General features: G+C 42.0%; 1 protein-coding gene across 1 annotated transcript in view; it reads left to right on the top strand.

Moving 5' to 3' along the window:
* ppil2 (peptidylprolyl isomerase (cyclophilin)-like 2) overlaps positions 1 to 23,642 on the top strand; it is a 30,173-nt gene extending 6,531 nt beyond the window's left edge. Inside the window, exons 11-18 of the mRNA XM_061906025.1 lie at positions 1,051 to 1,126; positions 5,750 to 5,856; positions 16,625 to 16,714; positions 18,868 to 18,901; positions 19,751 to 19,868; positions 21,567 to 21,623; positions 23,077 to 23,149; positions 23,479 to 23,642. Of these exons, the coding sequence (XP_061762009.1) occupies positions 1,051 to 1,126; positions 5,750 to 5,856; positions 16,625 to 16,714; positions 18,868 to 18,901; positions 19,751 to 19,868; positions 21,567 to 21,623; positions 23,077 to 23,149; positions 23,479 to 23,616 (693 nt within the window). The 3' untranslated portion in view covers positions 23,617 to 23,642. The remainder of the gene's footprint in view (positions 1 to 1,050; positions 1,127 to 5,749; positions 5,857 to 16,624; positions 16,715 to 18,867; positions 18,902 to 19,750; positions 19,869 to 21,566; positions 21,624 to 23,076; positions 23,150 to 23,478) is intronic.
* The last annotated feature ends 569 nt before the right edge of the window (positions 23,643 to 24,211 follow it).

Raw genomic sequence — 24,211 nt, 5'->3', positions numbered from 1 at the left:
ACCTCGCCACTCTCAACATCCATATTGATTAGCAGACTCCACCTCGCCGCTCTCAACATCCATATTGATTAGCAGACCACCTCGCCAGTCTCAACATCCATATTGATTAGCAGACTCCACCTCGCCACTCTCAACATCCATATTGATTAGCAGACTCCACCTCGCCACTCTCAATATCCATATTGATAAACAGACTCCACCTCGCCACTCTCAACATCCATATTGATTAGCAGACTCCACCTCGCCACTCTCAACATCCATATTGATAAGCAGACTCCACCTCGCCACTCTCAACATCCATATTGATTAGCAGAGGACTCCACCTCGCCACTCTTAACATCCATATTGATTAGCAAAAGTCTCCACACTTTGCCACGCTCAACATCCATATTGATTAGCAGAGGACTCCACCTCGCCACTCTTAACATCCATATAGATTAGCAGAGGACTCCACCTCGCCACTTTCAACATCCGAAGGCAGGGCACTTGGCGGTCCGATCACCAGCTATATAAGCTAGCTCTCGGGACATGGAACCTCACCTCTCTGGGAGGGAAGGAGCTTGAGCTGGTACGCGAGGTGGAGAAGTTCTGGCTAGATATAGTCGGACTCACTTCGACACACAGCAAGGGCTCTGGAACCAGTTCTCTCTCTGGAGTGGCAATTCTTGTTGCTCCCCGGCTCAAAGCCTGCATGTTGGATTTCAACCCAGCAGACGAGAGGGCAGCTTCCCTCCGCCTTTGTTGTGGTTGTTTCCATGTTGGGAATGTGTAACTTGTAACTTCATCTCCAGAAAGTAGCTTGTTACTTCATCTCCAGACAGTAACTTGTTACTTCATCTCCAGATAGTAACTTGTAACTTCATCTCCAGATAGTAACTTGTAACTTCATCTCTAGAAAATAACCTGGTACTTCATCTCCAGATAGTAACTTGTAACTTCATCTCCAGATAGTAACTTATAACTTCATCTCCAGATAGTAACTTGTAACTTCATCTCCAGAAAGTATCTTGTAACGTCACCTCCAGAATTAACTTGTAACTTGCTCTCCAGGCGCACTACTCCACAGGCAGGGTGGCCGCCTCCTTCACGTCCACGGCCATGACACCTGCCACCACAAACTCAGCAGGCAAGTGCACAGTCACATTAAGTTAACAACAATAATAATTGATATCATGGACTTAGTTCCAACTGACTCCTGATTGGTTAAGTACACATACTTAAAGGGTAACTGCACTTTTTTTGGATGGTTGACAATCATGAAGACAGATGTATTTTGTCATGTTAAATAAACGTCAATAAGTCTGCTTTCAATGCAGCTAAAGGGAGGACACTATTGTACTTCTAAAACATATGCAACACAAACAATACTCCATTTACATGTAATGAGATGAATATTAACAAGTATTAGTGATATTGTTATTATAAGTGCTAACAGAGGAACTACTTTTAGACAGCTAACTAGCATATGCTGCTATATGGAGCTGCTGCATGGCCTCTGAGTTGGTGAAAATGAATTCTAGATGATAAATCATGTCCCTCACCTGGATTGTACAAGGCTGATGAGCATAATCTGACAAGTTGGTCAACTTTGACATCCAATTTAGACCCAGAGATGGCAAGAAAGACACAAAAATATGCAGTTTTTTATGATGAATAGTTGATGTAAATGAGAAGATCTAAACATACCATCAGTCTTTGTCCCACCCCACCTTGTCCTAACCAAAGGTTTGTGCTGGCAAAGAACACACTGGAGTTATGGCACACATGAATTGTGACGCAAACATGTCAACAACATACAAACCCCAAAAGCAGTGAAGTTGTCACGTTGTGTAAATGGTAAAAAAAGAATACAATGATTTGCAAATAATTTTTAACTTATATTCAATTGAATAGACTGCAAAGACGAGATATTTCATGTTCACGCTGAGAAACATATTTTTTTGGCAAATATTAGCTCATTTGAAATTTGATGCCTGCAACATGTTACAAAAAAGCTGGCACAAGTGGCAAAAAAGACTGATAAAGTTGAGGACTGCTCATCAAAGACTTAATTGGAACATCTCACAGGTGAACAGGCTAATTGGGAACAGGTGGGTGCCATTTTGGGGTATAAAAGCAGCTTCCATGAAATACTCAGTCATTCACAAACAAGGATGGGGTGAGGGTCACCACTTTGTCAACAAATGCCTGAGCCAATTGTTTAAGAACAACATTTCTTAACCAGCTACTGCAAGGAATTTAGGGATTTCACCATTCACGCTCTGTAATATCTTTAAAAGGTTCAGAGAATCTGGAGAAATCACAGCTAGGTCGAAAACCAACATTGAATGCCCATGACTTTGGATCCCTCAGGCGGTACTGCATCAAAAAGGGACCTCAGTGTGTAATGAATATCACCACATGGGCTCAGGGACACTTTAGAAAACCACTGTCAGTAACTGCAGTTGATCGCTACATCTGTAAGTGCAAGTTAAAACTCTACTATGCAAAGCAAAGCAATTTATAAACACCCAGAAACGCTTCGCTTGATTGATTGATTGATTGATTTTTTTATTAGTAGATTGCACAGTTCAGTACGTATTCCGTACAATTGACCACTAAATGGTAACACCCGAAGTTGTTTAAGTCGGGGTCCACGTTAATCAATTCATGGTACAAATATATACTATCAGCATAATACAGTCATCACACAAGTTAATCATCATAGTATATACATTGAATTATTTACATTATTTACAATCCGGGGGGTGGGATGAGGAGCTTTGGTTGATATCAGTACTTCAGTCATCAACAATCGCATCAACAGAGAAATGGACATTGAAACAATGTAGGTCTTACTTAGTAGGATATGTACAGCGAGCAGAGAACATAGTGAGTTCAGATAGCATAAGAACAATTATATACATTAGAGATGCATTTGATTATTTACCTTAGGTTATTTACAATCCAGGGAGATTCGATGAAGAAGGAGTCCTATCGGGTCCTTTTGGCTCATAGGACTCCGGAGGCAGTGGACAGGTACCGACAGGCCAAGCGGTGTGCAGCTTCAGCGGTCACTGAGGCAAAAACTCGGACATGGGAGGAGTTCGGGGAAGCCATGGAAAACGACTTCCGGGCGGCTTCGAAGCGATTCTGGACCACCGTCCGCCGCCTCAGGAAGGGGAAGCAGTGCACTATCAACACCGTGTATGGTGCGGATGGTGTTCTGCTGACCTCGACTGCAGATGTTGTGGATAGGTGGAAGGAATACTTCAAAGACCTCCTCAATCCCACCAACACGTCTTCCTATGAGGAAGCAGTGCCTGGGGAATCTGTGGTGGACTCTCCTATTTCTGGGGCTGAGGTCGCTGAGGTAGTTAAAAAGCTCCTCGGTGGCAAGGCCCCAGGGGTGGATGAGGTCCGCCCGGAGTTCCTTAAGGCTCTGGATGCTGTGGGGCTGTCTTGGTTGACAAGACTCTGCAGCATCGCGTGGACATCGGGGGCGGTACCTCTCTTTAAGAAGGGGGACCGGAGGGTGTGTTCCAACTATCGTGGGATCACACTCCTCAGCCTTCCCGGTAAGGTTTATTCAGGTGTACTGGAGAGGAGGCTACGCCGGATAGTCGAACCTCGGATTCAGGAGGAACAGTGTGGTTTTCGTCCTGTTCGTGGAACTGTGGACCAGCTCTATACTCTCCGCAGGGTTCTTGAGGGTGCATGGGAGTTGCCCCAAGTGGAGGAGTTAAAGTACCTAGGAGTCTTGTTCACGAGTGGGGGAAGAGTGGATCGTGAGATCGACAGGCGGATCGGTGCGGCGTCTTCAGTAATGCGGACGTTGTACCGATCCGTTGTGGTGAAGAAGGAGCTGAGCCGGAAGGCAAAGCTCTCAATTTACCGGTCGATCTACGTTCCCATCCTCACCTATGGTCATGAGCTTTGGGTCATGACCGAAAGGATAAGATCACGGGTACAAGCGGCCGAAATGAGTTTCCTCCGCCGTGTGGCGGGGCTCTCCCTTAGAGATAGGGTGAGAAGCTCTGCCATCCGGGAGGAACTCAAAGTAGAGCCGCTGCTCCTTCACATCGAGAGGAGCCAGATGAGGTGGTTCGGGCATCTGGTCAGGATGCCACCCGAACGCCTCCCTAGGGAGGTGTTTAGGGCACGTCCAACCGGTAGGAGGCCACGGGGAAGACCAAGGACATGTTGGGAAGACTATGTCTCCCGGCTTGCCTGGGAACGCCTCGGGATCCCCCGGGAAGAGCTAGACGAAGAAGCTGGGGAGAGGGAAGTCTGGGTTTCCCTGCTTAGGCTTTTTCCCCCGCGACCCGACCTCGGATAAGCGGAAGAAGATGGATGGATGGATGGAGATTCGATGTGAATGGAGGAGGGTATTAGTAAAGGGTTGAAGTTGCCTGGAGGTGTTGTTTAAGAGCAGTTTTGAAGGAGGATAGAGATGCACTTACTTTTACACCTGTTGGGAGAGCATTCCACATTGATATGGCATAAAAAGAGAATGGGGCCCGAGCTCATCTAAGATGGACTGATGCAAAGTATAAAAAGTGTTCTGTGGTGTTCTGTGGTCTGACGAGTCCACATTTCAAATTGTTTTTGGAAACTGTGGACGTCATGTCCTCTGGAAAAATTAAGAAAATAACCATCCGGACTGTTCTAGGTGCAAAGTGTAAAAGGCATCCTCTGTTATGGTATGGTGGTGTATTAGTGGCCAAGGCATGGGTAACTTACACATCTGTGAAGGCACCATTAATGCTGAAAGGTACATACAGATTTTGGAGCAACATATGTTGCCATCCAAGCAACGTTATCATCAACGCCCCTGCTTATTTCAGCAAGACAATGCCAAGCCATGTGTTACAACAGCGTAGCTTCTTAGTAAAAGAGTGTGGGTACTTTCCTGGCCCGCCTGCAGTCCAGGCATGTCTCCCATCGAAAATGTGTGGCGCATTATGAAGCTTAAAATACGACAACAAGACCCCAGACTGTTGAACAACTTAAGCTGTACATCAAGCAATAATGGTAAAGAATTCCACTTTTAAAGCTTCAACAAATAGTTTCTTCAGTTCCCAAACGTTTATTGAGTGTTGTTAAAAGAAGTGTGGCTTCATAGTAAAAGAGTGCGGGTACTAGACTGGCCTGCCTGTAGTCCAGATTTGTCTCCCATTGAAAATGTCTGGTGCAATATTAAGGCTAAAATATCAGAAGGGAGACTGTTGAACTACTTAAGCTGTACATCAAGCAAGACTGGGAAATAATTCCACTTCAAAACTGTGTCTCTGAGGTTCCCAAACCTTTGTTGTGTGTTGTTAAAAGGAAAGGCCATGTAACACAGTGGTAAAAATGCATTTTTTGCAATGTGTTGCTGGCATTAAATTCTAAGTTCATAAGTATTTGCAAAAATAGTTTCTCAGTGTGAACAAGAAATATTTTGTCTTTGCAGTCTATTCAATTAAATATTAGTTGAAAATGATTTGCAAATCATTGTATTCTCTTTTTATTTACCATTTACACAACGTGACAACTTCACTAGTTTTGTAGTAGCACTAATGTTTTTGGCAGCATAGAAGGTAGGTGTCATCACAATATATTTGGAATTACTTCCAACAGAATGTTTACATGGTGTGTCATGAAAGCGGAGCAGTTTCAAATGCTTGTGAACTTTGAAGCAACACAAGTTGATTTATTCTTCAACATTTGGCTTGTGGAGTTTTCTGAACACATGCTTCATTACCAACCTTGCATGTTTGAAAGGCAGACGCCATCGCAGACGACACGGTGCGTTACAGCTACGTGAAGAAAAAAGGCTACGTCCGCCTCCACACCAACAAAGGCGACCTGAACCTGGAACTACACTGTGACAAGGTACTGTCATCAAATATTTAGCTCTTTTTAGTCATCTTTATTTCATCCATCTTTAGAGTTACGTAGTGTGACATGTTTAATAGTAATATTCATCTTAAATAGTAATATTCATCTTTAATAATAATATTCAATCAATCAAAGTTTATTTATGTAGCCCCAAATCACAAGTGTCTCAAACGGCTGCACAAGGTTCATGTTTAATAATAATATTCATAGTTAATAAAAAATGTTAATGTTTAATGAAAAATATTCATGTTTTTTAATATTCTTCATGTTTAATAATAATAATAATCATGTCCAATATTAATTTTCATGCCTAATAATACAGATTGATTGATTGATTGATTGATACTTTTATTAGTAGATTGCACAGTTTAGTACATATTCCGTACAATTGACCACTAAATGGTAACACCCGAATAAGTTTTTCAATTTGTTTAAGTCGGGGTCCACGTTAATCAATTCATGGTAATTCACAGTTGATTGGCAACACTAATTCGTCCATAGTGTGTGAATGTGAGTGTGAATGCTGTACATCTGTGTTGGCCCTGTGATGAAGTCGCGACTTGTCCAGACTACCCCGCCCACCGCACGTGTGCAGCTGAGATAGACTCCAGCACCCCGTAAGGGACAAGCGGTAGTAAATGGATTGATTGATAATTTATAATATTCTTCATGTTTAATAAAAATATTCATGTTTTATAATAATCATTTTAAATAATAATCATGTTAAATAATAATATTCATGTTTGATAATAATAGTCATGTTTTATCATCTCCTCTCTGAGCTGCCACATTATGGTGCTAGAGAAGTTTGTATGTCCCAATGATCCTAGGAGCTATGTTTCCACGCCGCCTGGTAGGGTCATCCAAGACAAACAGGTCCTAGGTGAGGGATTAGACAAACAGCGGCTCAAAGAGCTTTTATGAAGAATAAAAATCAAGGACTTGGATTTCCCTCTCCCTGACTTGGGTCACCGGGGCTCCCCTCTGGGGCCAGGCCCAGAGGTAGGGCACGATGGCGAGCGCCTGGTGGCACAGCCCGAAGAGGCAATGTGAGTTCCCCCCCACCCCCCAATGGGCTCACCACTCATAGGAGGGTCCATAGAGGTCGGGTGTAAAGTGAGCTGGGCGGCAGCCGAAGGCAGGGCACTTGGTGGTCAGATCCTCTGCAACACAAGCTAGGTCTTGGGGACGTGGAACGTCACATTGCTGGGAAGGAAGGAGCCAGAGCTAGTGCGCGAGGTGGAGAAGTTCCAGCTACATATAGTCGGACTCACTTAGACACACAGCAAAGGCTCAGGAAACAGTTCACTCGAGAGGGGCTGGACTCTCTTCCACTCTGGCGTTGCAAGCAATGAGAGGCGACGGGCTGGGGCAGAAATTCTTGTTGGCCCCCCGGCTCAAAGCCTGCACGTTGGACTTTAACCCAGTAGACGAGATAGATAGATAGTACTTTATTTATTCCGTCAGGAGAGTTCCTTCAGGAAAATTACAATTTTCAGCACAATCCCATTCAAGATCAGACAAACATTACAGGGAGACAGAACAGGATCGCTGACGGGTCTGCCGGCTTCCAGCGCCCCTTACAAAAAAGATGACATACAGGTAAACAAGGGGGGTGGGGGGGCGAAGAAAAAAATAGAAGATTAAAATAAAATTAAAAAATCGGTCTTAGCCTAGGCCCTGGAGTGGGGGTGCAGACTGAGGCCAAGGGAAAAAAATAAAAAAAACAACAACAACTCATAGCCATAGTACACATCCCTCTTCCATGTGTGTAAGAGGGAAACATCAAACATCAAAGAACACAGAGGACATTAAAGACATTAAAGCAGCAGATACAACCAGACACTTCTACATACAGCTATGAATAAAAAGTAAAATAAACATATCCACTGTGGTGGCCTCTGCGGTGTTCCACACCATCGTCTGCTGGGGTGGAGGGAGCATGGCCAGAGACAGAAGCAGACCCAACAAGGCAACCATGACAGCCGACTCCACTCTCGGCCAGTGTCCAGTCCGCATGGAGGGTAGTTTCCCTCCGCCTTAGGGTGGGGGGGACGGGTCCAGACTGTTTGTACTTACAAACCAAACCGTAGCTCAGAGTACCCACTCTTTTTGGATTCCCTTGAGGGAGTACTGGAGAGTGCTCCCTCGGGTAATTCCCTTGTTCTATTGGGTGACTTCAACGCACATGTTGGCAACGACAGTGAAACCATGGAGGCGTGATTGGTAAGAATGACCGCCCGGATCTTTATTGTTCTAGTGATCTGTTTTGTTATTGGACTTTTGTGCTCATCACAGATTTTACATAACAAACACCATGTTTAAACATAAGGGTTTCCATATGTGTATTTGGCACCAGGACACCCTCGTCCCCAGTTCCATGATCGACTTTGTAGTTGTGTCATCAGATTTGCGCTCATATGTTTTGGACACTCTGGTGAAGAGCGGGGCGGAGCTTTCTACCGATCACCACCTGGTGGTGAGTTGGCCCTGATGGTGGGGTAGGATGCCAAACAGACCTGGCAGGCCCAAACGCATTGTGAGGGTCTGCTGGTGACGTCTAGCACAGTCTACTGTCAGAGAGAGTTTCAATTCCCACGTCCATAAGGAAGGCACTGGATATTGAGTGGACCATGTTCCGTGCCTCTATTGTCGAGGTGGCCGATTGGAGCTGTGGCCGCAATGTGGTTAGTGCCTGTCGTGGCGGTAATCCTAGAACCCCAGCGGCGAGGGAGGCTGTCAAGCTGAAAAGAGAGTCCTATCGGGTCCTTTTGGCTCATGGGACTCCAGAGGCAGCTGACCGGTACGGACATGCCAAGCGGTGTGCGGCTTCGGCGGTCGCAGAGGCAAAAACTCGGACATGGGAGGTGTTTGGGGAAGCCATGGAAAACGACTTCCGAAAGGCTTCGAAGCGATTCTTTACCGCCTCAGGAAGGGGAAGCAGTGCAATGTTAGCACCGTGTATGGTGGGGATAGTGTTCTGCTGACCTCAACTGCGGATTTAGTGGATCGGTGGAGAGAATACTTCGAAGACCTCAATCCCACCAAAACATCTTCCTTTGAGGAAGAAGTGCCTGGGGAATATGTGTTGGGCTCTCTTATTTCTGGGGCTGAGATTGCTGAGGTACAAACCCTGTTTCCATAAGAGTTGGGAAATTGTGTTAGATGTAAATAAAAACAGAATACAATGATTTGCAAATACTTTTCAACCCATATTCAACTGAATGCACTACAAAGACAAGATATTTGATGTTCAAACTCATAAACTTAATTTTTTTTTTTGCAAATAATAATTAACTTAGAATTTAATGGCTGCAACATGTGCCAAAGTAGTTAAGAAAGGGCATGTTCACCACTGTGTTACATCACCTTTTCTTTTAACAACACTCAATAAATGTTTGGGAACTGAGGAAACTAATAGTTTAAGCTTTGAAAGTGGAATTCTTACCCATTCTTGTTTTGTGTAGAGCTTCAGTCGTTCAACTGTCCGGGGTCTCCGCTGTCATATTTTACGCTTCATAATGTGCCACACATTTTCGAACGGAGACAGGTCTGGACTGCAACCTGGCCAGGAAAGTACCTGCACTCTTTTTTTACAAAGCCACGCTGTTGTAACACGTGCTGAATGTGGCTTGGCATTGTCTTGCTAAAATAAGCAGGGGCGTCCATGAAAAAGGGTGGATGGTTCGCTTCACCTTTGGTCCGGATGACACGATGTTGAATATTTCAAAAAACAATTTGAAATGTGGACTCGTCAGACCACAGAACACTTTTCCACTTTGCATCAGTCCATTGTAGATGATCTCGGGCCCAGAGAAGCCGGCAGCGTTTCTGGATGTTGTTGATAAATGGCTTACGCGTTGCATAGTAGAGCTTTAACTTGCACTTACAGATGTATCGACGAACTGAATTTAGTGACAGTGGTTTTCTGAAGTGTTCCTGAGCCCATGTGGTGATATCCTTTAGAGATTGATGTCGGTTTTTGATACAGTGCCGTCTGAGGGATCGAAGGACACGGTCATTAAATGTTGGTTTCCGGCCATGCCACTTACGTGGAGTGATTTCTCCAGTTTCTCTGAACCTTTTGATGATATTATGGACCGTAGATGTTGTAATCCCAAAAATTTTTTCAATTGCACTTTGAGAAACGCTGTTCTTAAACTGTTTGACTATTTGCTTACGCAGTTGTGGACAAAGAGGTGCACCTCACTCCATTCTTTCTTGTGAAAGACTGAGCATTTTTTGAGAAGCTGTTTTATACCCAATCATGGCACCCACCCGTTCCCAATTAGCCTGCACACCTGTGGGATGTTCCAAAAAAAGTGTTTGATTAGCATTCCTCAACTTTATCAATATTTATTGCCACCTTTCCCAACTTCTTTGTCACATGTTGCTGGCATCAAATTCTAAAGTTAATGATTATTTGCACAAAAAAAAAAGTTTATCAGTTTGAACATCAAATATGTTGCCTTTTTTAGCATATTCAACTGAATATGTGTTGAAAATGATTTGCAAATCATTGAATTCAGTTTTATATTTACATCTAACACAATTTCCCAACTCATAAGGAAACAGGGTTTGTAGTTAAAAAGCTCCTCTGGCAAGGCCCTGGGGTTGAATAAGATTCGTCCAGACTTCCTTAATGCTCTGGATGCTGTGCGGCTATCTTGGTTGACAAGACTCTGCAATATTGCGTGGACATCGGGGCCGGTACCTCTGAATTGGCAGACTGGGGTGGTGGTTCCTCTCTTTAAGAAGGGCAACCGAAGGGTGTGTTTCAACTATCGTGGGATCACAGTCCTCAGCCTTCTCGGTAAGGACTATTCAGGTGTACTGGAGAGGAGGCTACACCGAATAGTCGGACCTCAGATTCAGGAGGAACAGCGTGGTTTTCATCCTTGTCATGGAACGGTGGAGCAGCTCAAAACTCTCGGCAGGGTCCTTGAGGGTGCATGGGAGTTTGCCCAACCAGCATACATGTGCTTTGTGGACTTTAAGAAGGCATTTGACTGTGTCCCCCGGGAAGTCCTGTGGGGAGTGCTCAGAAAGTATGGGGTATCAAACTGTCTGATTGTGGCGGTCCACTCCTTGTATGATCAGTGTCAGAGCTTGGTCCACATTGCCGGCAATAAGTCGCAGCCGTTTCCAGTGAGGGTTGGACTCTACCAAGGCTGCCCTTTGTCACCGATTCTGTTCATAACTTTTATGGACATAATTTCTAGACGCAGTCAGGGCTTTAAGGAGATCCAGTTTGGTGGCTGCAGAATTAGGTCTCTGCTTTTTGCAGATGATGTAGTACTGATGGCCTCATCTGGTCAGGATCTTCAGCTCTCACTGGATCGGTTCGCAGCCGAGCGTGAAGCGACTGGGATGAGAAACAGCACCTCCAAGTCAGAGTCCATGGTTCTCGCCCGCAAAAGGGTCGAGTGCCATCTCTGGATAGGGGAAGAAATCTTGCCCCATGTGGAAGTGTTCAAGTACCTCGGAGTGTTGTTCACAAGTGAGGGAAGAGTGGATTGTGAGATCAACAGGTGGATTGGTGCGGCGTCTTCAGTAATGCAGGCGCTGTATCGATCTGTTGTGGTGAATAAGGAGCTGAGCCGCAAGGCAAAGCTTTCAATTTACCGGTAGATCTACGCTCCCATCCTCACCTACGGTCAGGAGCTGTGGGTTATGACCGAAAGGTTAAGATCACGGGTACACCCCTAAAATCAAAATTCAAGATGGTGCCGGTGTGTCTGGCTCGCCGCTTGTTTCTGAGCACTACTGTCTGTTTTGTGGTTATTTTGACTTGTGTTTTGAGGACCATCAACCACTTCTAGTGTATGAACGCCAGGAGTTGTTGAGGATAGGGGAGTAAGTACGGTCATGTGAACTTTACAATGTAAGAGACTCGGATTCATTTTTCCATGCTAACCTACCCTAGTGCTTCCGTCGGGTGAACGCGCCGCTGCCCAGGAAGTGGAAACGCCGAGGAATGCTATCTGGCCGACTGGTAAAAGTGAAAGCTTGGTTGGCACATCCTGACGCGGTGAAGATCTCTGCACTTCCCCGGGAGTACAGCGACTGTGTTGGTCGCTATTTGTCATGGTGGGCGCTTCAACTGGTCAGGTCTTGGTTGGTGCCAATCATCGGACAGCGGGAGGATCCCTGCATGCTGCGCCCTCTTCGCTCATCTTACCGGGGCTCAGGTGGCGTGTCCCTGGCTAATCTTCAGCTGCTGAGCTGGGCACCGCACGTGGCTACAACAAAGTCTACGAGGTGTGCACTTGTTTGTGAATGTGAGATCCGTAATGAACAAGACTTTTGTTCTCCAGGACTTTTTGTCATCACACTCTTTGGATATACTGTTCTTGACAGAAACCTGGATTGGCACCAGTGAGTCTGCTGCTTTTTCAGAGCTATTTCCCCCAGACTGTACTTTCATTAACACGCCGAGAACGAGCGGTCGTAGCGGGGGTTTAGCTATTGTTTTAAAGGAAATCGTTCATCACAAAGTGATCATGGAGTGCTCTTTTCCTTCCTTTGAACTGAGCTGTTTCGAGCTGCGACGGACTGATCCAGTATTTTGTGCTGTAGTCTACAGATCACCAAAGCACAACAAAGACTTTATCAAGGACTTTTCGGACTTCATTGCTTTTAGTCTGGTACGTTACGACAAGATTTTAATCGTCAGGGATTTTAATTTACACGTTTGTTGTCCTTTTAAACCCATGGCCAGAGAGTTTTTGGACTTGATTGAAGGTTTTAATTTGCCTCAGCATGTTACTGGCCCAACACATGTACACTGACACACTCTAGAGCTTGTACTGTCTTATGGTTTTAATGTTGACAATTTCGTTGTTGGTGATGCTGTGTTTTCCGATCACAGTCCTGTTTTGTTCAATTTAATTTGGACCCTGATGTAAAAATGTCTGCCGTGCGTCATAGGCGTGTTATTAGGTCTGACACTGCAGCCGCCTTTAATCCTTTGTTCACTGTGTCCATGCAGAGTATATCACACTCTGCATACACTGAACAGTTGATGTGCTCTCTCATCTGCACATGTTCTGAGATTCTGGACAGAATAGCGCCCCTCAGAGCTTTACGTCCAAAGTCAAAACAGGAGCCTTGGATCAATGACACCACGCGCACAGTTCGGCGTGAGTGGCGAAGGGGGGAGCGGAGGTGGAAAGGGGATCACTTGGAGGTCTCTTATCAAATTCTAATATAAAGCTGTCGGAATTATCAAAGTGTGGTTAAAGCTGAAAAAACTAAATATTTGTCAGACTTAATTTCAAATAGTGTCAACAATCCACGTGTTATTTTTAAATCTATTAGTTCTGTTCTTAATCCGAATCCAGCCACTTCACTGGAGATGACAAGTGAAACTTGTGAAAAATGTATCTACTTTTTTAACGACAAGGTTGCTACTATTCGGACAAATCTTTCTCCTTTTCCATTGAGTTTAAATGTGGGCAGTCGGTGCTCAGCTGTGTTTTGTCAGTTTTAGCCTGTTTCAATGCCTGAGCTTAAAGGAATAGTTGACAAACTAAAACCCTCGTCCTGTCCCACAGACCGAGTTCCCCCTCACTTTTTTAAAAAAAGTCTGGGACTCTATTGGCTTGTCTGTTGGGGACATCATCAACAGCAGCTTGATTTCTGGCAGTGTGCCCTCTTTTTGTTAAGGAGCTGTTGTTGAGGCTTTGATAAAAAAAAAAACAGGTCTTGATCCTACAAGTTTGTCAAATTATCGGCCCATTTCTAAATTACCTTTTCTGTCAAAAATTTGGGAGAAATGTGTTTTGGTGCAACAGCAGCCTTTTCTAGATGAAAATGGCACTTTCGATCCATTTCAGTCTGGATACAAAGCTTTGCACAGTACTAAGTCTGCACTTTTAAAGGTTTTTAATGATTTGCTTCTAATGTCTGATTCTGGGAGCTCTGCCATTTTAGTGCTTTTAGATCTTACAGCTGCCTTTGACACAGTCGACCACACAATTCTTTTAGAGCGCCTGAAAGACTGTGTGGGTGTCAGGGGAACTGCATTACAGTGGTTCCTGTCAGAAAGGTCTTTCTCTGTCAGGCTGGGGGGACGCCACCTCTTCTTCTGCTCCGCTTTACTGTGGTGTCCCCCAGGGATCTATTCTAGGCCCCATCCTGTTCGCTCTATATCTCCTCCCTCATGGAGAGATTTTTTTAGGAGGCATGGAGTGTCTTATGACTTTTATGCAGACGACTGCCAAATTTATATGCCGATTTCAAAAGGCCACGGCCCCCTAGCACCCTTTCTCAACTGTCTATGCGACGTCAAGGCTTGGTTAGCCCAGAATTATGAATAAGGAAAAACTGAAATTTTAGTTTTTGGTCCGGCCCTCACTGACTTGGGACCATTGCAAAATTATGTGCATCCCAAGGTCACCAGCCTTGGCATCACTATAGATAGCGATTTTAAGCTTGACAAACAAGTCAATGGAGTTTTAAAATCGTGTTTTGATCATCTTCGTCTTTTAGCAAAGGTAAGACCGTTTTTATCTTTTAACCTTTGTGAACAAGTCGTGCATGCTTTTATTTCAAGTCGCCTGGACTACTGCAATGCACTTTATGCTGGCATTAGCCAAAAAGCTCTCTCCCGGTTGCAGTTAGTACAGAACGCGGCAGCACAACTTTTAACAGGGGCCAGGAAACGCCAGCATATAACCCTAATCCTTGAAAGTTTGCACTGACTCCGTTTATTTTAGAATTGATTTTAAAACCTTGCTCTTTGTTTTTAAAGCTGTACATGGACTGGCACCTCATTATATCTCGGACCTCATCCAAACTTACAATCCTGCGCGCGCTCTGAGGTCCGAGAACCATCTCCAACTCGTGGTGCCCAAGACCAGATTTAAAACTAGTGGAGACAGGGCCTTCTCTGTGGTCGGCCCTAAGATCTGGAACACTCTGCCCCGCCATATTCGAACTGATCCCACAGTGGAGTGTTTTAAGTCTCGTCTTAAGAACCATTTTTATTCTCTGGCTTTTAACACTACGTGAGTTGTGTGGTCCTCTGTTGCCCTCTGTGTTTTAAAATGTTGATTTCTATTTACTGTTTTAATTGGTTTTACCCTTTAAAATCGTTTTTAATCATATTTATTTTATATTGTCTTAATATTGGTTTTATATGTATTTTTTTATTTTTTTTATTCAGTCATTGGTGGAGCTCAGGATAGTATTTGAATGTTGTTTTTAATATCGTTGTGCAGCACTTTGGAAACATTTTGTTGTTTAAATGTGCATATAAATAAAGTTGATTGGATTGGATACAAACGGCCCAAATGAGTTCCTTCCGCCGGGTGGCGGGGCTCTCCCCTAGGGTGAGAAGATCTGTCATCCGGGAGGAGTTCAAAGTAAAGTCACTACTCCTCCACATGGAGAGGAGCCAAATTAGGTGGTTCTTGCTTCTGGTCAGGATGCCACCGGAACGTCTCTTTAGGGAGGTGTTTAGGGCACGTCCAACCCGTAGAGGACCACGGGGAAGACCCAGGACACGTTGAGAAGACTACGTCTCCCGGCTGGCCTGGGAACGCCTCGGGATCCCCGAAGGCTGGACCAAGTGGCTAGGAAAGGCTGGGCTTCTCTGCTTAGGCTTCTGCCCCCGCGACCCGACCTCGGACAAACGGAGGAAAATGGATGGATGGATGTTTTATAACAATATTAATGTTTTATAATAATATTAATGTTTAATAATAATATTCATGTTTAATAATAATATTTGTGTTTAATAATCCTGTTTAATAATATTTATATTTGATAACATTCATGTTTAATAATTTTTATGTTTAATACTATTTGTGTGATAATAATTTTCATATTAGATAATCATGTTTGATATTATTTGTGTTTGATATTATTTATGTTTAACAATAATCATCATGTTTGATAATAAAATTCATGTTTGATAATAATAATCATGTTTGATCATATTTGTTTAATAATATTATTAATGTTTAATAATAATATTCATGTTTGATAATTATAATATTCCTGTTTAATAATATTCATGTTTAATAATATTTATGTATAATAATAATATTCCTCTGTGTCGCTGACTATCAGTGTCCTTGAAAAAAGTGTCCTGTGCTGCGTTGTTGTAATTGTTTTAATTGTGTGTTGTACCTGTGTGTAGTAGTGTTTTAATTGTCTGTTGTAGTTGTGTGTTGTAATTTTGTGTAGTAGTTGTGTGTACTAATTGTGTTGTAATTGTCATAGTTGTATGTTGTAATTGTGTGTAGTAACTGTGTATTGTGTGTAGTATTTGCGTGTTGTAGTAGTGAAGTTTTTGTGTGTTGCATTTGTGTAGAGTAGTTGTGTGTCATAATTGCCTGTTGTAATTTTGTGTTGTAGTTGTGTGTTGCAGTTGTGTTGTCATTGTGTGTTGTAGTTGTGTTGAAATTGAGTGTTGTAGTAGTGTTTTGTCTGTTGTATTTGTGTTGTAATTGTCTGTTATAATTTTGTGTAGTAATTCTGTATTGTAATTGTGTGTAGTAATTGCGTGTTGTAGTTTTGTAGAGTAGTTGTGTGTAGTCTTGTGTGTTGTCTGTTGTAATTTTATGTAAAGGTTGTGTGTTTTAGTTGTGTTGTCATTTTGTGTTGTGTATTGCAGTTGTGTTATTGTGTGTTGTAGTTGTTGTCATTGTGTGTTGTAGTTGTGTGTAGTAATTGTGTTGTCGTAGTTGTAGTTGTGTGTAATAATCGTGTGTTGTAGTTGTGTGTAGTAATTGTGTGGGTCTGTGCTCCTCAGGTTCCCAAGGCGGGGGAGAACTTCCTGGGTTTGTGTAAGAGGGGCTACTATGATGGCACACTTTTCCACAGATCCATCCGCAACTTCATGGTGAGAACACCCGTGATGGTGGTGGTGCATCTAGAACAGTGGTGACCAGCTGCCTCTATTTTTTTAAAGTTTTCTTTATTTACTAGCAAGCTGGTCGCGCTTTGCTCGACATTTTTAGTTCTAAAAGAGACAAAACTCAAATAGAATTTGAAAATTCAAGACAATATTTTAAAGACTTGGTCTTCACTTGTTTAAATAAATTCATTTCTTTTTTTACTTTGCTTCTTATAACTTTCAGAAAGACACTTTTAGAGAAAAAATACAACCGTAAAAATGATTTTAGGATTTTTAAACACAGATATCTTTTTACCTTTTAAATTCCTTCCTCTTCTTTTCGGACAATTTAAATCAATGTTCAAGTAAATTTATTTTTTTATTGTAAAGAATAATAAATACATTTGAATTTAATTCTTCACTTTAGCTTCAGTTTTTTCGACAAAGAATATTTGTGAAATATTTCTTCAAACTTATGATTAAAATTAAAAAAAAATTATTCTGGCAAATCTAGAAAATCTGTAGAATCAAATTTAAATCTTATTTCAAAGTGGATTTTAACCTATTTAAAACTTGTCATCAATATTCTAAAATTAATCAGGAAAAATTACTAAGGATGTTCCATAAATTGTTTTTGTAATTTTTTTCAAAAAGATTCGAAGTAGCTAATTTTTATCTTAATTTTTTTCGGTTGAATTTTGAACTTTAAAGAGTCGAAATGGAAGATAAACTATGTTTTAAAATTTCATTTTCATTTTTTTCGTGTTTTCTCCTCTCTTTTAAACCGTTCAATTAAGTGTTTTTTTTCATCATTTATTCTCTACAAAAAACCTTCCATAAAAGAAATAAAAATGTACAACGGAATGACAGACAGAAATACCCATTTTTTTTAATATATAAATTTATTTATTAAAGGTAAATTGAGCAAATTGGCTATTTCTGGCAATTTATTTAAGTGTGTATCAAACTGGTAGCCCTTCGCATTAATCAGTACCCAAGAAGTAGCTCTTGGTTTCAAAAAGGTTGGTGACCCTTGTTCTAGAAGAACACCTGTGATGATGGTGGTGCTTCTAGAACATGGGTGTCAAACTCTGGCCCGCCGTGTAATTTAATTTGGCCCTTGAGGCAATATCAATTTAGCATTAGAACTGGCCCGCCGGTGTTATACAGCGTCGGTGCCGCTGTAACACCGCATTCACAGCTAATACTCATACTTGCCAACCCTCCTAATTTTCCCGGTAGACTCCCAAAGTTCACTGCCCCTCCCGAAATCTCCCGGGGCAACCATTCTACCGAATTTCTACCGATTTCTACCTGGACAACCATATTGGGGGCGTGCATTTAACGCACTGCCTTTAGTGTTCTCTACAACCTGTCGTCACGTCCGCTTTTCCTCCATACTAACAGCGTGTCACATAATATTTGTGGCTTTTACACACACAAACACACACACACACAAGTGAATGCAAGGCATACTTGGTCAACAGCCATACAGGTCACACTGTGGGTGGCCGTATAAACAACTTTAGCACTGTCACAAATATGCGCCACACTGTGAACCCACATCAAACAAGAATGACAAACACATTTCGGGTGAACATCCGCACTGTAACACAACAGAACAAATACCCAGAACCCCTTGCAGCACTAACTCTCCCGGGAAACTTCCAGCAAACTGACCAATAATTAACGTTTTATTCATGCATTTTCTCTTGCTACTTCAAGGCTTGAATGTTTGGTTCATTCATTATTGTTATTTTATTTTCAAATGTATTATTAGCCTGTGGAAAAATTTTTATATTTACCTCAGAAGTTTGCAAATAGAAAAAAGGCATTACAATTTTATTTAAATTTGATTTTATATGCCATCGATATTTTTATAATTATTATTATTATTTGAAACTGGATTTTGCATGTCACTAAAGTTATATAAGCCTTGCTTGTTCAATATTTAATGCAAATCTGGTTTGGTCCCTATTAAAAGGTTAATTTGTTTAACCTTGGCCCCGCGGCTTTGTTCCGTTTAAGATTTTGGCCCACTCTGTATTTGAGTTTGACACCCCTGTTCTAGAACAACACCTGTGATGGTGGTGGTTCTTCTAAAAGAAGTGGTTATTCACAGCATCCACACCTCTAACATCTGCTTTTGGCCCCTGCAGATACAAGGAGGGGACCCCACCGGCACCGGCACAGGTAATAGCAGAACCTCACCTGGTGGGCGGGGCTTCTTCAAAGGCAGTTAGCAGGAGGGGCATCACAAGGCGTGTCTAACAGCTGGATGGAGGCGGGACTTCCACCCTCATTGAATTGTATTGAGCAGCCAGGACACAGGAGCTGCTCTAGGGTTACCGTCACTCTTCTGCCAAAGAGTCTCTTCCATATTTATTTGTCAACACATTATAATGGGATTGTAGATGCTTCCTTGTCTGCCAGAGCATAAGAAGACATTGCAAGTGTTGACTTTGTGCTTTTATTTAGACCTACATGTATTGATCGTCTGCTCTTCATTTGGTTTTTCATCTGACCTTTTTGGAACAGATAACAAACCAAAACCATGCATCCATAAAAATGATTGCAAATGCGTCATGGCCAATTATGCAAACGTATTTGATCCTACAGAGTGCTGATAAACATCTGCTGCACTCTCTAGTTGAGACAGATGATATCAGTCTGGTGACGTGTCTTGCTCAAGGGCAGCGACTAGGAAGGCAGAGGCTGGAGTCAGACCTGGAACCCTCCCTCCTCTCTCTCCCATCTGTCAGGAACATTCTAGGTGGACATCTAGCAGGTCTTCATGGACTAGTGAGGACAATCTTAGGTCTGGGACACATTTAGTGAGTTAGCCTCCCACGTGCGGGACATGTCTCCTCACATTGATCAGGAACATTCTAGGTGGACATCTAGCAGGTTTTTTATGGACAAGTGAGGACCATCTGAGGTCCGGGACATGGAGGAAAAATGTCAGTGCTCTTGAAGCACGCAGGAAGGAGTCCACACTGGAATCTAATGTGTGTGTGTGTGTGTGTTTGCGCGCTGTTCCAGGGGGGGAATCTTTCTGGGGAAAACCTTTCCAGGACGAGTTTCGACCCAACCTATCCCACACGGGTCGAGGGATTCTCAGCATGGCCAACTCTGGTCCCAACACCAACAAGTCTCAGTTGTAAGAAAGAACTGCATATTTATGTTAAACTATTTGTAAATGTGTATCTTAATCTATGTCTGTAATCACATTTGTGTTTGTGTACTAATGTGTCTGTAATCAGATTTATGTGTTGGTGTCCTAATGTGTGTGTCTATCTCAATCTGTGTTTCTGTAATCAGATGAATGTTTGTCTACAAATGTGTGTCTGTATCTCAATCTGTTTGTCTGTACTCTGTGTTATGTGTTTGTGTCCTAATATATGTGTGTATGTGTCTCAGTCTGTGCGTCTGTAATCAGATGAATGTGTGTGTGTACTAATGTGTGTGTCTGTATCTCAATCTGTGTGTTTGTAATCCGGTTCTAGTGTTTGTGTACTAATGTGTGTGTTTGTATCTTAATCTGTGTGTCTGTTATCAATTTGTAGTGTTTGTGTACTAACGTGTGTGTGTTTCTAATTCAATCTGTGTCTATAATCCAAATCTAGTGTTTGTATACTAATGTGTGTGTCTGTGTCTCAATCTGTATTTTTGTAACACAATTGTTGTGTTTTTGTCCTAATGTGTGTGTCTATCACAATCTGTGTCTGTCTGTAATCCAATTCTAGTGTTTGTATACTAATGTGTGCCTGTACTTAAAACTGTGTGTGTGTGTGTGTGGAAAAAGTAGTCATGTGTTGTAGTCACCACATCATACTGTCAGCAACACACACTTTAAAAAACTAACTTGATGACAGATAACTTCTTAGAAAAAGACCAATGTACTCCAATAAATGACTTTTACTTGCAGCAAGTCATTGTAGTTTCAACAGAATAACATGAGTAGTGCTGAGTAGAGAGATAGGAAAGTTGCAGACACACAAGTCTTTTTACACGTTCAAGACAAATCTTGTACTGCAGAAACCTCGAAAAACTACGGAATACACAGACTCACACATTTTTTACACACACACAGGTGGAAATATTGGCACATTTATTTTCACTCACACACAAATTGTATTACGGACACACAAATCTGAATAGACACACAGTTTGAGATACAGACACATATTACTACACAAATACATGAATTGGTGTACACACACAAATTAGTACACAGACATGTTAAATTCCGATTTCGCAAACAAAATTGAGATACAGGCACACAAATTAGTACCCAAACATATCGGATTACACAAACACAGATTGAGATACAGACACATACATTAGTACACAAACACAGATTTAAGATTGGACACACAAAAATTGAGATACATACACAAAAATTAGTACACTAACACATTTTTAGATTACACAAACACAGATTTTGATTGGGACACACTCATTGGTACACAAACACGTTAATCAGAGTACAGACACAGATTGCGATACAGACACACACAGTACACAAACACTACAAATGGACTACAGACACATAGATTGAGGTACAGAAACACACATTCGTATACAAACACATAAATCAGAGTACAGACACTGATTGAGATACAGAAACACATTTTAGTACACAAACACACATATTAGTACACGAACACATTATTCAGAGCACAGATTTACAGATTGAGAAACAGACACACATTAGTACACAAACATAGACATCAGAGTGCAGATACGCAAATTAAGAAGTTTGCTCTAATAATACTTCCATAAATGTACATGTTTGTATTTGCATTGACTTGTAGAACATCATAATGACTGACAGACATTCTTGTGTTTCTGCCAGCTTCATCACATTCCGCTCATGCGCCTACCTGGACAGGAAGCACACTGTGTTTGGAAGGTGAGTCAAGTCGAGTGCTGGCTAGCTAGGTAACAACCAAGTCTTTTCCTAGTGGCAGGCCCCAAAAGAGGAGCTGGTGAAAGGGTTAGCAGGTTTCAGCTCCAACTGAGCGTAACGTCTTCAAACGCTCTGCACCTGGGGAGCCTTGATTATATAATTAGATATGTGTAAGTTTGTTTTAGATATGGTGTAGATATGTGTAAATATGTTGTATATACGGTGTGGATGTGTAAATATGTTGTAAATACGGTGTAGATATGTGTAAATATGTTGTAAATACGGTGTAGATATGTGTAAATATGTTGTAAATACGGTGTGGATGTGTAAATATGTTGTAAATACGGTGTAGATATGTGTAAATATGTTGTAAATTCGGTGTAGATATGTGTAAATATGTTGTAAATACGGTGTAGATATGTGTACATATGTTGTAAATACAGTGTAGATATGTGTAAATATGTTGTAAATACAGTGTAGATATGTGTAAATATGTTGTAAATACAGTGTAGATATGTGTAAATATGTTGTAAATAAGGTGTAGATATGTGTAAATACGGTGTAAGTATGGTTAAATACACTATTTTGCCAAGAGTTTAGTGTACAACCATCCAACTGATGAGAATCACTAATCACAGGTGTATCAAATCAAGCACTTAGGCATGGAGACTGTTTCTAGAAACATTTGTGAAAGAATGGGTTGCTCTCAGTGATTTCCAGCGTGGAACTGTCATAGGATGCCACCTGTGCAACAAATCCAGTCATGAAATTTCCTTGCTCCTAAATATTCCAAAGTCAACTTTTAATATAAGAAAAATTAAGAGTTTGGGAGCAACAGCAAGTCAGCCACCAAGTGATAGGCCACGTAAACTGACAGAGAGGTCAGCATAGTGCAAAGACTTTCTGCACAGTCAGTTGCTCCAAACTTCATGTCACCTTCCAATTAACCCACGTACAGTACGCAGAGATCTTAATGGAATAGGTTTCCATGTCCAAGCAGCTGCGTCTAAGCCATACATCACCAAGTCACAATATCATGTTAGATCCACTTGACATCCATTGCTTTCGGTCCCCTAGAGGGAGGGGGGTTGCCCACATATGCGGTCCTCTCCAAGGTTTCTCATAGTCATCATTGTTGACGTCCCACTGGGGTGAGTTTTTCCTTGCCCTTATGTGGGCTCTACCGAGGATGTTGTTGTGGTTTGTGCAGCCCTTTGAGACACTTGTGATTTAGTCCTATATAAATAAACATTGATTGATTGAAAGTCCTATGCAAAGTGTTGGATTCCAGGAATGTAAAGCACATTGCTACTGGACTCTAAAGCAGTGGAGACACCATCTCTTATATATATGTGTAAAAATGTAAATATATTTTAAATATGTGTGAGTGAGTGTAAATATGTTGTAAATGAGTGTGAATGTGTAAAATGTTGTAAATGTGTGTACTGATTGACAGAGTGGTGGGGGGCTTTGAAGCACTGACAGCCATGGAGAACGTGGAGAGCGACACTAAAACAGACAAACCAAAGGTAACTTTGATCATCTCTGCTGTCACCAAGTCAAGCTGCTAGCAGTCCAATGTTAGTCAGGGTTTCAACTTTCCTTTCCTTTGGTGCTCTATCACTTCTTGCCAGTATGTGAATAGTAAATATCATTCATACAACCACTTCTTGAACTTCTACCTTGTATTTTCATGTGGATAACACCCTTATTTTGAAAGAGTGGAGTTGTGTCATGGTGGTTTACATGAAACCCTACTAGTCCCTACAACCTAAACCTCCACCCTTGATTTATTTTTGAAGGAGTGGAGGTGTGTCATGGTCTAAAAACATAAACCTGCACCTTTGTTGTCCAACAGTCTGAGATCAAGATCATCAGTGCCAGTGTCTTTGTGGACCCCTACGAAGAGGCAGATGCCCAGGTGGGTGGTCATGACTTGTGTCAACTTTGGCAATGGAACATGACTTGTTGTGGCAGCTTTGGCAATGGAATATGACTTGTGGCAATGCAACATGACTTTTTTTTTTTTCTCTTATATTTATATAGCGCTTTTCTCAAGTGACTCAAAGCGCTTTACATAGTGAAACCCAATATCTAAGTTACATTTAAAGGAGTGTGGATGGCACTGGGAGCAGGTGGGTAAAGTGTCTTGCTCAATGACACAACGGCAAGACTTCAAGTTGCTGGCACCAGACCAAGGCTGCACGGCCTCTACCAAACCGAGCTGTACCGCCCCGACTTGTAGCAACTTTGGCAATGCAACATGACTTGTGTGCAACTGGCAATGAACAACTTTGGCAATGAAACATGACTTGTGGCAATGAAACATGACTTGTGGCAATGAATATGACTTGTGTCAATGAAATGACTTGTCAACTTTGCAATGAAACATGACTTGTGTCAACTTTGGCAATGAAACATGACTTGTGGCAATGGAATATGACTTGTGACAGTGGAACATGACTTGTGTTAACTTTAGCAATGGAACATGACTTGTATCAACTTTGGCAATGGAACATGACTTGTGTCAACTTAGGCAATGGAAGATGACGACTTGTGGCAATGGAACATGACTTGTGTCAACTTTGGCA

The sequence above is a fragment of the Nerophis ophidion genome, linkage group LG07 (genome assembly GCF_033978795.1).
Source record: "Nerophis ophidion isolate RoL-2023_Sa linkage group LG07, RoL_Noph_v1.0, whole genome shotgun sequence".
Lineage (NCBI taxonomy): Eukaryota > Metazoa > Chordata > Actinopteri > Syngnathiformes > Syngnathidae > Nerophis > Nerophis ophidion.
The sequence above is the reverse complement of the archived record's forward strand: the minus strand, read 5'-3'. Positions and strand labels throughout refer to the sequence as shown.